Source organism: Crassostrea angulata, chromosome 3, assembly GCF_025612915.1.
Source record: "Crassostrea angulata isolate pt1a10 chromosome 3, ASM2561291v2, whole genome shotgun sequence".
NCBI lineage: Eukaryota > Metazoa > Mollusca > Bivalvia > Ostreida > Ostreidae > Magallana > Magallana angulata.
Window position 1 is genome coordinate 44668873 of NC_069113.1, and position 14544 is coordinate 44683416.

Consider the following 14544-nt stretch of genomic DNA (forward strand, 5'->3'; position numbering starts at 1 on the left):
TCATTTATGTATTATTTATAAAATCTTTATTTCTTTATTCAACAACTGTCACAATGCAGAACCTTTGTTTGGGCAAAACCAGACAACACCCTGAACAGCCTGACTTGGGACCTGAGATCCAGCAAGGCCTACCTTTTGCCAGGTTTCCTGCCCTGCCTTCATTGAAGCAGGCCCACAGTCACACTGTTCCAGGAATCAATTTCATTAAGATTATGGTAGACTTGTAAATAAGCTCCTCTTAAACATGATTTGCAGATTTACAAATCCAAGATTAAAACCATAGATTTGTAAATCCACCTCTCTATAATATGCTGTGCAGATTTAATAGACTAATATTAAACGAGTAAATCCGCTTTTTTGGGATACATGCTTTGCATATTTACAAGTCTAAAATTTTGAATATTTACAAGTCTATGATTACCGTAATTGGATTGTTCCAAGAGCCCAGCTGGGTCTTTACAAACAAAGAGAAAAGCACTGCCTTTGCAAACCTGCTCTGTGTTATACATGAAAATCAATGTTTTAAAAAAATTATTCTCTTTCAAATGGAAACCACTGGATTTATGAACAATGGAAATGATATAATTTTTTTAAAGTACATTTACACTAATGTGAATTTGTTGTACATTTATGTGAAACAGATACATATGTGTTGCTTTAATGTCAAAGATAAAAAATAATAATTCAAATCCAAAACAGAATCTGAACTCACAAAAATCATGTTATGCATTCTAAATAAAAAAAAAATACATACAATTTTTCTTATTGTGACTGTTCTTTTTTTTTTTTCAAAGGTAATAAAAGTTACAAAAATTCCAAAAGTGTGGTCCTTGAATGCAAGTTCTATTTATCAACATGCTTCTGTAAATGTTTTTGGTGAATGAAAAATGAATATGATCAAACATTGATTACTTTTGTAATCTTTCTTGGAAAAATGCTTCCACAGAGTCTGTGTTCCATTTATCTATCCCAAGCTCTTCAACAACATTACGGTTTTCGTCCATCAGTTTGATTGTGGGATCCATACCCCGCATGTACCTCACTGTTAGACGAGGAAATTGCTTTAGACGGTCCGACTTCACAAATGCTGTAAGAACAACAAAACCTGTTCATTGATTTACTAATTACTACTGTAGTTACTGTTAGCAATTTCTGGATTTTTTCTCTAGAAATACTGCATTTATTACTATGGTCATCAATCAATGATTGTTATTTTGTGCATCAAAAATAAGTCATGAAAATATACCTTGCACTTGTGGGAACCGTCCCAATTTTCAGTTGCAGACATGCAACTCAGCATATGGATAAACCTAAAGTCACAGACATAAGGAATGTTAATTGTTCACCTCACTGAACAAATCATAACAATAAACCAACTATATGTACATCAAAGAAATACAGTCTCAGATAAAAGTAATATTAAAAAAAATTGCAATTTTTTTTTTTTTTAAATACCACCTGTATAAAAACAAGAGTCAGCAATTTACAATCATGTGATTGTCATTTTGTATACCAGTTACTTGAAAAATAATGTTAACACATAAATATACCATACATGCACTATTTTAACTACACTTTACGACTTTTCATAAATTCCTATTGCAATTTAAATTTTCCTACTGGTAAATTAATCTTTGTTTTCCTGGTTAAATTAAATGATATAATTATCAATTACATGGTATTTCAAACCACTCAGGGCTTGACATTGCCTGATTGTACAAGAGTGAAGGAAAAAACCTCAGCAAATAATATTTGTGTGGCCAATTATTTTTCTCCCTTACTTGCTCTTAAAAAAGTTTTTCACTGATTCAGTAAGATTACATTGCATTTTATTGTTCATTTTAATCTGAAAACTACTTCTGCAAGTAATACTTATTATACATGTATCCTACTTATCAAGAACACTGAATTTCAATAGGTAAGGTAACTTACTTTTAAAGCTTCATTTTCTGTATCTTCTTTTTGACAACACTTCAAACAACTCTCTTTTAATGAAGATAAGTTAAACTGATCCAGTTCATCACAAGCACCGCAGATCAGGTCTGTTGTTACAAATCCGAGACTTCTACACTCCTCCACAGAGAGCGAACTACATGCCACTCTGTCTATATACAGCTATGAAATGAAAATGAATAAAATTGACACAAAACAACATGACACCAGATAAATACTTAAATTAAATCCTAAAGTTTTTAAGTGTTTAAACAAATATATCGTATATTTTTTTTTAAATACTGCCCATCAAGATCTATTTGTTTGCTAACACTGAAAACAAAAAGATCATTAAAATTTTAACAAAATAGTAAATCTTGTTCATATACACACTAAATAAAATAATACGTTTCATAACTTTTCAAATATGTCGATAAATAAAGCTGATAAATACGACGAATGAAGCAAGATATTTCAAATGAAAATTGCGTGAGAAAGGATTACGTGTCAACAAGAGGTTTAATTTCTTGTAAATAAAATACTTGTACACTTCTACAGCAAAAAACTATATAAAAACTACTCGAAAGATTGCTATTCTGTAACATGAAACGAATCAGGAGTCTATCTAGGTCTAACAATTATTAAAACTTACTAAAATCGCTAGAAAATAGCCGAGGACACCACCTGTGTCCACCATGTTGGAAAAAACTTCTTCCGGGAAAAGTTGCAAAACTCAAAACCAAATCCGTTTTAAACATCCGGTATAATGGGTTAGTATTTTTTTTTTTTTTGATGTTTGCGCATGTTGTATGGAGCATAAAATGGATGTTCAAACACATATCCTATTTACTATTATATACAGTATGTAGAGATTGAAACACTCATAAATCTGCATAAAATCATATATATACATGTACGCTACGTTTTAGCTCATACATACATGCATATATGCATTTCCATCAAGACGGTCACTTTTCAATATTTTGTTACAGTAATTTATCATCAAGAATAACTTGATCTTATAGTTATCCTTAACTTTATTAAGTTGTGCGAAATTTTAAATCGTAAGTCTAACGTCGGAACCGCCATCCCCACTTTCAATTTGCTTCCGACGCCACTGTTTTACATTCAACGTAACGTTATTCATAAAGCAAACTAGAACTTAATACCAACTTTTATAAGACTATGTAATAAATTCAAAAATGGCTTCACAGAAAAATCGTTGTAAAAAACTGCCTCCCTGAGACAAAATTAATTTTATGTTGAAATTAAGAGTCAAAATTTTTCTAGAAAACTGCTATTTCTGATTTTTGTTTCAAGGAGGCATATTTTTTAAAATCTAACTTTTTGGAGAAAAAAAGTATTATTACCTGCGAATTTTAGGAAGGCGTCTTGATTTCCTCCACTTTTTTATTGTCTAGATTAGGCGAGAGTTGACATAGTTAGATGCTAAGCAAGACTGAATTTTTTTTTATTAGGATCGGATTCCGAAACGGTTTCTTATTTTCTGTATATACATGTACATTTTTAATTGCATAAAAAGTAATACATGTATATGAATAATTCTGAAAATAAATAATGTCAGGATAAAGTTACTCAAACGTTTGTTAATGTACTATTTTGCACATGTGCTTATTTGTTCTTTCAACGTTACTTACATGAACGTTATACGTACACGTAAAGTCAAATTAAAAAAGACACTTTGGCTAAACCTGAGCACATACATGCTATTTAGACTGGTTAACATTTTTCAAAATCGTCCCATGTAACAAACAAAGAGGAGGAAGGGGAAAGGTTGTTTTTGGGTTTTTTTTGTAAAAAAAAAAAAAAAAAGCAAAAAAAAAAAAAAAAAAAAAAAAAAAAAAAAAAAAAAAAAAAGTTTATTTACAGATGCAAAGAGTTACTTTATTATAGTATTATCAATTAACAAATTAACCGTTAGATTCGCTATAAATAATTATTTATTAAAGAAAAAATCCATAAATTTTACCTTTTAAATTTGGGCATATTCCTATAATTTTACTTAGAGATCTTCTTCAAAAGGAGATCAATACAGTCTAAAAATGGCCATTACCATCGACAACGTAACTTGTTATGTAAAAATAATTTATTTTACATGACGATCAATAGCAATTTATGCATCAATCGCAACAAAATTATAATATACACCGAAAAAGAGCAGACATAAAAATGTCATGTATACATAAAAGTAAGTGCAAACATTTTTGTATAGAACTAGAACAAAGTACATCTCTGAATTCAATATTTTCATCAAAGGAATAACACTCCAGAAAATAGAAGTGATGGCTTTTTATATGCAAACCCAATATCCACACATATACATATATACATTTATAAAAAATCTACAAAAAAAGTACAATGCAATAAAAATATCAATATCATGCAAGTATGTAAATAGTGTTGGACAGTTTCAGTTCTTTTCAGTTCGAAGACGAGATATGACCGATATGAAATCAACAATAAATGTAAGGCATTATTAAAAATGAACACATGATGCCTTTTTATAATTACAAGTAATCAATTCTATTTCATAATTATACTTATCTAGTGACCTTCATTATTGTTCATCCACCACATTCTAGTACACTTGAATACTACTACATGGACCAAAAGATAGTGAAAAATTTACAGTGTTTACAACGTGTATTTTTTCTTCAAATTTTCAATTCGTTGTTCTTTTAAATCGACACCAAAAAGAACTTAGCATCTATATCTAATAGAGGCAGAGTATTTTCTATCAGAATTTCATATATCAGAACAGATACCCGGTATTTCTAATCATGCTATTTTTCCATTAAATACTAGTCATAAAAACTCTCAACCCAAGAAAAACAAGTGCATCAAAACACCGCTGTTTTTAGAGAGGTGCACAAGACAGAGATAATTCTGGAGAAGACTATATATAGACCCTTCTTTGCAAAGATAAAGATAGCGAAATTCTTACATCTATAATTAATTTTTTATCAAATCATTCACAAAAAACCGCAAAATTATCGAAACAAAGGGCGCGATTGATTTAGCTGAACTTATGTACACCAGTGTACACTGCGGTAAAAACATTTTGAATTGAATATCAAGTGCACTTATATGGTGTAGTGTATATGGTGTAAGGAAGATAGGAATATATATCTCGGAAAAGGGTGCAGTTTTAACAGAGAATCTGATGTTCCGCGACAGTCTGAGGATTTTTAGAGAAATAAGCACAGTTCAATTTTAATGGCTTTCATACAAAACACAACTTACATGCGACTTCTAACCCGTCATATTACTTCACATCATTTGTCAAGTATCCAATCATAACATTCGTCCGCCATTTTGGTTTCAGTGCTACACCAAACAAGATGGGCCCCTGACTTGGTGTAGAATTGAGCACACTCGGTGTACACCTAAACGCTACACCACTGCACTTGATTTACAAAAGTGTAAACGGCGCAATCATTTTTGGAAAATCAAGCACGCCCAAAGATTCAGAATAAGTAGAAGAACAAAAATAAACAAACAAAAAAATGAAAATTGCATTGAAAAAAGTGTGCAGTGTTATATTATGGTATAAAATTTTATAGAAACATGTTTGGCGTAATTGTGCCCCGTTAGGCTTATTGTTATACTGATGTTAATTTTTGTAGAAATTTATTTTTAAAAAAATTAGGATATAGAAAAAAGGAAAATTTATAACATTAGGCCCATGGGCCACACCGCTCACCTGTTTATGATAATTGGTTCTTGTAGCATTCTATCAGAAATTTTCAAATATGAAACTCTTTTAAAACAAATGTATTATAAAACTCTCATATATTCCAATTGATATTACATTAAACAATGCTATAAAAGAACGCTACCTTTTGGACATCAATTCCTAAGATCTACGAAGTATCAATTGAGCAATCGTACTATCCTAGCCCCAACGTATTAAAATTAACACAATTGTTTATTGAACCGTTGAATAATTATATAAAATGTCATTGTAACCTGGATATGAGTATATAAAGATGTAACATAGTAAAGTAAATATATGTACCATTGTATTTCTTGAAAAAAAGATTTTTAAACATTGCTCGATCGTTTATACTTCTTTGTTAAACTTTGAACCCCTCTTAAGGCCCCAGTATTGGAGAACAGTTTACAAAGTTAATTATAGTGGCATTTCTGGCGCAGTTGTTCTTGAAAAGAAGATAGTATATTTACATTTTCCGGTGTCTTTGCCTGTGATAAAACTACGTATCGATTTTGTACTATATAACCCATAATACGAATGACGCAAAATTGAAGCGCCAGCGGGGTTTGCTTATTGATATTTAAATAATATTTAATCGTACGATGGCTTCAAATTATATAAATATAAGTAATAAGGAATCATTCTTTGAATATCATGAGGTGATAATTTCGGTCGGGGCGTGATCAAATCTATCATAAAGCCCTTCGGGCTTTACTGGATTTGATAACGCCCGACCAAAATTATCACCTCATAATACTCAAAGAATGAATCCTTATTCCTTATTTAAGACACACACCCTATTTGTATTGTTTATTATTTATCTCCCTTTACAAAAGGGGGTCGCTTCTTATCCTTTCAATTTAAACTCAACTTTGCATAAGGATACTTTGTACCAGTTTTTAAATAAATTTAGCTTTGTGGTTCTAGAGAGGAAGTCAAAATATTAAAGAGAAAGTGAAAAGTTTACAGACAGACGAACAACAGTTGATTAGAAAAGCTCACTTAAACATTTGCTTCGGGTGAGCTAAAAACCTCTCTAAGTTGAACATTAGTAAATGTTCTGTTACTATATTACATTAATTTATAATTCATCAAAGTTTAAAAAAAAAAAAAGGTTATCAAACAACCTTTAAAAATGCTGACTATTGAACACTGCCATTAGCTTTTTAAAGTCGTCGTATTATTTATATTTTTTTTCTTACAAAATAACATCTTAAACTTATACGTCATCATAATGCTGGTAAAGAATGCATTTCTTCGCTCATAAATGAATCTCGTTTCGTTTGCTTAAGTTTGGGATTTGGCAAAAACGGAATGTACTTCATGATTGACAAGTTTTTGACGCGTTCCGGAAGCAGAGGGTCGTACAATGAGATATCCCCCTGTGTGTATACACTGGACTGGCCTTCTTCCGGCGTCTCTGAACTCTGCCAGGCCGTGATTCCTCGCTCCTCCTTTGTCCCTTAAAAAAATTTCATTCTTTTATTCTTTTGATCAAAAGTCTGTTGTAAATATACATATATGTATTCTGATATCGTAGGAAATCCACGGCCAGCCTCTCATACACAAGCCAAATCGATGCACGAGTGGAGTGGAATTTTGTTTACACATGAAAAACGTACCTGGAAGAGTATTATCCATAAAACATGCTAAAAGAGCACCAGTTAAATTAGCATTGCCCAGAAGCGTGCGTAAAATTCTGTCGGCGTTTTCATTCCCTGAAAATGGAAAGTAAAATAGCATTCAATGTATCATTGTTTTTATGAAAACCCTTTAAACATCAAACCTTCATCAGAGCAAAAAAGGCGCACCTGTTTGAATACCATCGGGAGTTTTCTCCACCCAGTAAGGTACAGCCAGTCCCATTATAACGGACAGACCAATAATTGCGAGGTTTCGAGTGGAGGTGAGATTGACGTACTGAAGATTCGACAGGACCACCCCAATGAACATCCCAAACATGACAATGAGCGCCCCACCAAGCACGGGGTGGGGGATGGTAATGAAGACAGCAGAAAATTTACCCACCAAGCCAAAGGCGATGTAGATTATTCCACACAGCACAAACACTTGTCGGCTGCCAACCTGTTCAACACATACACGAGATGACAACATCACGAGTTAAACAGAGTTTCAGAAGAAATGAGAAACGACTGAAAGTTAACTGATTTAATTTAAAAAACATTATAATTTTATGAATAAAAAACCAATTTTTACTTTTGTAATGCCGACTGCACCAACGTTGCCGCCATACGTCGACGTAGCGTGCCCACATCCCATGATTCCAGAGAAGAACGTACAGAGTCCTTCTATGGCGATACCCCGGTTGGTGGCATGATTCGGAGGCGGTGGGACGTTACACGTTTTTGCGCATGCGTAATAATCTCCGATGGAGTCCAGAACTGATATGATGGTTGCGATGAGGAATCCCACGAACACGCTTACACTGAAGTCAGGGGGACCAAACTGTCCTAGAAGAATAATAAACAGTCATGGTGAAGACCTCGCAAGTTGTTAAAACTTGTGTCCTAACCATTTTCATATGTGTGTTATATATATACAATACAATATGTTCAAATCAGATTTGAATTAATCTGCGATACATTCTTATTTTTTTTTGACAAAAATGCTATACTACAGAGACATAAATAATTATCATGCTCCAATTATTGGCATTTTAACGAAGATTTAATAACGGTAAGTTTTATTTACATTGTCGGTAACCGCCATCCTAGATCTCGCACAGTCCGAGAACTGGAAAATACGAACAATAGGGACCGCGGGATTTCGCGAGATTTCGATCATTTGCCAATCTCTGTTATTATGTTTCTGTATACTATAATATATAGGTACAATTGTGTACCTGTCTGATCAACCGAATTATAGAAAACTCTTATAGGCGGAATTTTTATTTCAATATTTACATGTGTCAGTGTCTTTGTTTGTAATTACACTACTAATCGATTTTGTAATGCATAGATTAATACATTTCATCAGTGTCTATTTTAATGTTTAATCGTTCAATTGCTGAAAATTAAATATCAGTAATAAAGAATCATAAAGAATAAATACGACCCGGGATGATCAGATTTGATCACATCCGACCGTATTTAATCACCTCAATTAATACTCAAAGAATGATTCCTTACTCCTTTATTAAAATGGGACTTTTCAATACCTGGATATGGGAAGTAAAACCAGTTAGCATCTGCGATGGCTTCATGGCCGATATCAGTCCTTGCCAGGTCGTTGCCCTCTAACAAGCCACATGCTGTGAAGATTCCGGAGACTCCCCAGCCAATCAACATGGCGATCAGGATCTGTCGTAAATAGGAGAAAACGTGTGTGGAGAAGAATTGATTTTTCAATCAAGATTTACTGTTTTCAGCAAGAAATTAGACAACCCGGCCTAATATTAGTCTTCAGTGACTGCAAGAGGCTCTCAGACTGATTTATGAGTTAGATTTCTCTAGCCTTTTGATAAACAGTTTTGGACGCTTTTTCGTATTCAAGAAAAACGATTAAACGAGACTAGAAAGCATAGTTTTTTTTACCAAGCAAGGGCTATTTGGTTTTTCTTTTAAACCAATGTTGAGTGTCGTATCAAGACTGCCCTTTCATATTGTAAGGTAAGATTAATATACCGCAAACACTTGATGGAGGGGATATCGCATCACGTGACAGCCCCTCTTTTTGGTCCACATGGGGATAGGAAGCTTCCATCTAGCGAGATACAGGGAGAATATGACTGACAAACCAGCTGTCCTGAAAAAAAAAACCGTATACAACATGATCAGTTGCAGTTAAATATACATACACATGTTTTAAATTTGGGAATTTAATAAATGTATTTTCAAAATGAAAATTTACAAACAGAGTAAAATTCTTCCGGTCTTCTGGAGGCCAACCATTTTAGTTTAACATTTTTTTTTGAAATTGCATTTTAGAAAGCTCTCTGTTTTTCCACGAGTTTTTTTATAAATTCAAAACCAGAATGCTAGAAAAAGCAATCAAATATTTCGTATAAGCAATGGAGACAATTAAAAAAAAATGGTACGTATTAATCATAATCAATTGCCGAAAAAAGAAAATAAGTGTATACACTTGATCTACGATAACACTCAGAACTGTATAAAATGCACAAAATAAAAATATAACCAAGGAGACGCATGAGAACTTCATATCTAGACGAACTATAGTTTCATTTGCCTTTTCAATATTAAAATTAAGACACTTGGAATTCTTCGACTACAACTCTCATGCATGATGCACTATTCTATGACGAGCCCTCTTTTGATGGAGTTTAGTGGAGTAAGAGCCTGACTTACAGTAAGCCGATGCCCCAGTGGACAGACACGAATTTGACGGCCGCTCTCTGCATGTAGATTCCGATCAGCAGGATTGTGGGAACGATGGTCACCGGACCCACGAAGTTCAGGATCAGTCCCACAAATCCGGTAGCTCCGATCAGGAAGTGGATGAATCCGGCGGTCATAAGACTTCCCTGTAACTATACAGACATAAAAACATGTATAACAAATGTATACAATAACGTCCCTGGTCATTTCTAACATTGTATGTGTCCGAAAGTCATTTCTAAAAATCCAAATTATAATTCATGTAGTCAGCGACCAAGCAAAGCATGAACTGATATTGATATACAAACTAATCAATTATGATTAACAAAAACACAAGTATATACTTGATAAAAAATAGTCATCTATGTGTAAGAAAAAATATGGATAAAGACATTGAATTGTAGATAGAGTTTTTTTTAACAAATTAATTAATCAACCCTGTAAGCCTTACGTATTGTACATGTGACATAATTAATTCCCATTCATCCACCGTGGCATTCGTCACAATGGTTAAATTCATGCCCGTTGTTTCATTGAACATTGTTGTTACTGAAAGTGGAAAAAAAAGTTTGATATAGAATCTCTTAATTGAATAGATGATAATTGTATATAATATGAAGATATTTGTGGTCGTAGCTCAATTTTCGTTGATTTAGTCGGTAAAATTTATACGAAATGATCTAGAAGTTTTGATGTGCATGTGGTGCATGTATAATTTACACTACCCATGTATACTAGGGCTGTTTAAAATTTACATGTATTGAGACACCCCATTTTTGTTTAATTGGCGGATTTTTAGTGAAAATGACGAACACGTTGAACAAACAAAGCCAGCGTACCTGACACAGAGCTTCCTTACTCGGAGAATAGAAATCTGAAACTACTATTTAAAAATTGTCGGTAGAACCAAATAATGAGGAAAATATGTCCTTTCTGTCTTTAATCATTAGTAACGTTTGTGCAAGTTTCATTTATTTTCAATTCTAAATACGAGGATAGTATTACACAAAGCCATGGAAATCTAACGGCGAGGCATAATGAATGATGAAGTCAAGGCGGTGCTGCGAGCATTTATTAAACGGGTGATCTGGGGAGAAACCTTTTTCACACCAAGGAAATGCAGGGTCGATAGCTTAAGTTTAATGATTTGGGTTTTTTTTGACAAATTGTTTGACCAAAATGAAAACAACAGAACCAAATACAGTACATGTTTCACACACTTAATGTCAAATGTCTATTAAAGACTTGTGAAGGTCATTTGACTCATTTGATATTCAAGTAGCAAAAACATGTGTCCAATATAAAAAATGAGAGCGGAGAGAGTATGTAAGAGTGTTGGCTTCCTAAGAAGAAAATTTCATACAGTAATTTGTAAAACTGATTTAAGATTACACTCAGGTATATTTTATTAATTGATCTTTTTGGAGGAGAAAGGGTGAATGTCTAAAGAATATCTGAACAGCCCTTGTATAGATATGTACCATTATGTACATATTATTAAGTACATGTATATGTAGAACATGTGATCGTCATTGGTTTGTACCTGACGATATGTCGTCAATCAATACTTACCTGTGGGTTTCCCGGCATCACACCTGTCTGGATAAAGGGTCTGGAGCGCCAGTAGGGGGACCACGTATTCAAAAGCCGCTCCCTGGAACAACGGTAACCTAGGCAAACAAAAATTCATTTTATGCTGGAACTGAACATAACAAAAGTCACCAGGGTCGAAATTATGAAATATATACCTGCTATCTCTGTTATAAATTCTGACTAATTCTGATCACACTATGATCATGGAGGCAGTAATCAATGATTATAAATCTGGATTATTATAGGAACAAGAGCGCTAAGGATATATACTCTTAACTCAAAGCTTAGAGCCTTGGATTTTCGGTAGGACGTAACTACCTATTTCTTGATTCAACACAAGTTAAAAATGACGCTGGTTTCAAGCAAAATATACACCGATTGCGTAGTCTTAGCTCAAAAGCCAGAAAAAAACTTGTTAATTTCAAAGAGCCATTATGATAGCTGAATGGTCTGCAATGAAATAGACAGGCCTACGTCATATAGCTGTTTCAGAGTCCAAGCTCTTGATAAAATAGTTCTATACCTAAGGCTAGGTCCGGGTCTAGAGTCCTGCTACAAATCACGTACAGGCGATATTGTAGGAAATGGAATCCGAATCTCTATAAAACAGATTGTGTCATTAAAGCCACCAAGCATGTAGCTTCAACAAAATGACTTGCAGAAGAGAAAAGACAAGAAAGATACATCTCGTTTAGCGTTACTTCCTTCGTAAGGGCTTCCATGAAAATCAGATTTAGATCATGTCTGAGGAAGAAGTTGATACCGATAGCTCTGTTCATCAACAAATTTCTTTGAAATCCAGAGACAGCAAAATACCGAGGACAAGAAATGTCTACCCCATTAACGCCTTTTTAAACAGATTGCCCCTCGACCGAGTAAGTCAGAGACATCTCTCTGATGTATGGTTCTTGTGATTCCGCTTTTCCGTCTCTTAGGACCACGCAAATGTTTCCCAATAAATTCCGTCATCAATCACATGTTCACAACCTTTCACGTGGAATAGTTTTGCTGTTAAAAAATGAATAAATGATAACCACCGATCCCTCTATGCTCCTTAGCTGAAAACGCATTTCAGCAAAATTTAGTCACAAAATTGTAAAAACCAATTATAAATGATGTTGTTAGCCCATTTTCAAATCAATATTTTTCATATTTTAGAATATACATGTGTATGAATCGCTCCCAATTTCCATCAAGTAATGCATAATACAATTGCCCCAAAATGAAATCATACAGTTATGGTTTTCTTTCTTTTATCTAAATGTGCGTAATATACGAAAACATATACTAGCATACGTGTATGTATCAAATATCCACTGATACATAGGGAATACGATAGGTTTATTAAAATATGCGAACACGACAAAAGGTCCGCCCTAAAACTAATATAAGTAAACACCTGACTTCAAACTAGTGGGCGTAGATACACACCTAGCCCCAAATCAGTGGGCATTAATACACACCTGGTCCCAAACCAATGGGGGTAAATGCACACTTAACCACAAACTAGCGGATGTAAATACACATCTGGCCCCAATCTAGTGGGTGAAAATGAAACATGACTCCAAACCCGTTGACGAAAATATACATTTTACCCCAAACTAGTGGGCGTAAATACACACCTCACCCAAAACCAGTGGGCATTATCACACACCTCACCCTAAACAAGTGGGCGTTAAACACACATTGTTCAAATCTAGTTGATGTACATGCACACATAACCCCAAACATTTGGGCGAAAATACACATTTAACCTCAAACTAGTGGGGGTAAATACACACCTCACACTAAACTAGTGGGCATTATAACACAACTGACCCCAAACCAGTGGGCGTAAAAACAAACTTAACCCCCATCTAATGTCCCTTAATACACACCTCACCCAACTAATGGGCGTAATTGCACACCTTACCCAAACTAGTGGGTGTAAATACACACCTTGTCCTATACTAGTGGGTGTAAATGCACACCTGGTTTTATTCTAGTGGGTGTAAATGCACACCTGTATTTATATTAATGGGTGTATAATCCCACATGGTCCTACACTAATGGGTGTAAATACACACCTGGTTTCATACTAGCTAGTGGGTGTAAATACACACTTGGTCCTATAGTGGGTGTTAATACACACCTGGTTTTATACTAGTGGGTGTAAATGCACACCTGTTTTTATATTAGTGGGTGTATATACACACATGGTCCTACACAAATTGGTGTAAATACACATCTGGTTTTGTACTAGCTAGTGGGTGTAAATACACACTTGGTCCTATAGTGGGTGTAAATACACACCTGGTTTTGTACTAGCTAGTGGGTATAAATACACACCTGACTCCGAACAGCACCATGGCCAGGGTGGTGATCCCGTCCATCAACAGCGTGGTACTCAGCAGCTTGGTCTTGAACTCTGGGTTCTTGTCCCCACACACCGCCTCCGCCACCATCAGGGACAGGGCCAGCTGATTGGCCAGCGACAGGAGCGCTTGCTGAAAGAGCAGGCAGAGATCGCTTGTCATATCAACTAGTTTATGGTGCAGAAACTAGTAATATTTAACAAATATACCAACAGAAGATAACTAATAATTTTTCTTAAATAACAGAGCCTGTTAAAAAATTATACATGTAATAGCCTATCAACACTGTCAACAGAATACGGTCTAAATATCGGTAGGATGTTAAGAATGATGAATCACATTTCTAATGAGTTCTGGACCATGTAATTATTGAACGTCATGAAATGCATGCCAGAAAAGTGTAGAAAAATGATGCATATATGTTCCAAGGAAATACATGTATTAATCATTGAATTTGTATTCTGAATGGTTAATTTAATGAAGGAGAAAGAAATTGATTTAATATACATTGTAATTTGTTCTTCGAGCGGGGTTCTTTTCATTTTGTCACGGTAAATTTATATGCAATACA

At 34.2% G+C, this 14544-nt stretch overlaps 2 protein-coding genes across 7 annotated transcripts in view; both read right to left on the bottom strand.

Annotated features, from left to right (window-relative positions):
* Positions 1-2697, bottom strand: LOC128178716 (selenoprotein F-like). Its single transcript, XM_052846012.1, has 4 exons — positions 2585-2697; positions 1933-2115; positions 1247-1310; positions 1-1087 (listed from the first exon to the last, which is right to left on the bottom strand). The coding sequence occupies exons 1-4, from the start codon at positions 2627-2629 to the stop codon at positions 909-911; spliced, it is 471 nt and encodes a 156-aa protein (XP_052701972.1). The 5' UTR covers positions 2630-2697; the 3' UTR covers positions 1-908.
* A 3335-nt stretch (positions 2698-6032) lies between these two features.
* Positions 6033-14544, bottom strand: part of LOC128176658 (solute carrier family 23 member 1-like) — a 32333-nt gene continuing 23821 nt past the window's right edge. For all 6 annotated transcript variants that reach the window (XM_052843145.1, XM_052843144.1, XM_052843147.1 and 3 more), the window contains exons 3-12: positions 13948-14105; positions 11599-11696; positions 10478-10575; positions 9997-10178; positions 9313-9433; positions 8847-8988; positions 7886-8139; positions 7480-7753; positions 7291-7386; positions 6033-7130 (exon numbers count right to left, since the gene is read on the bottom strand). In XM_052843145.1, coding sequence (XP_052699105.1) covers positions 6898-7130; positions 7291-7386; positions 7480-7753; positions 7886-8139; positions 8847-8988; positions 9313-9433; positions 9997-10178; positions 10478-10575; positions 11599-11696; positions 13948-14105 — 1656 coding nt within the window. In that variant the 3' untranslated portion in view covers positions 6033-6897. The remainder of the gene's footprint in view (positions 7131-7290; positions 7387-7479; positions 7754-7885; positions 8140-8846; positions 8989-9312; positions 9434-9996; positions 10179-10477; positions 10576-11598; positions 11697-13947; positions 14106-14544) is intronic.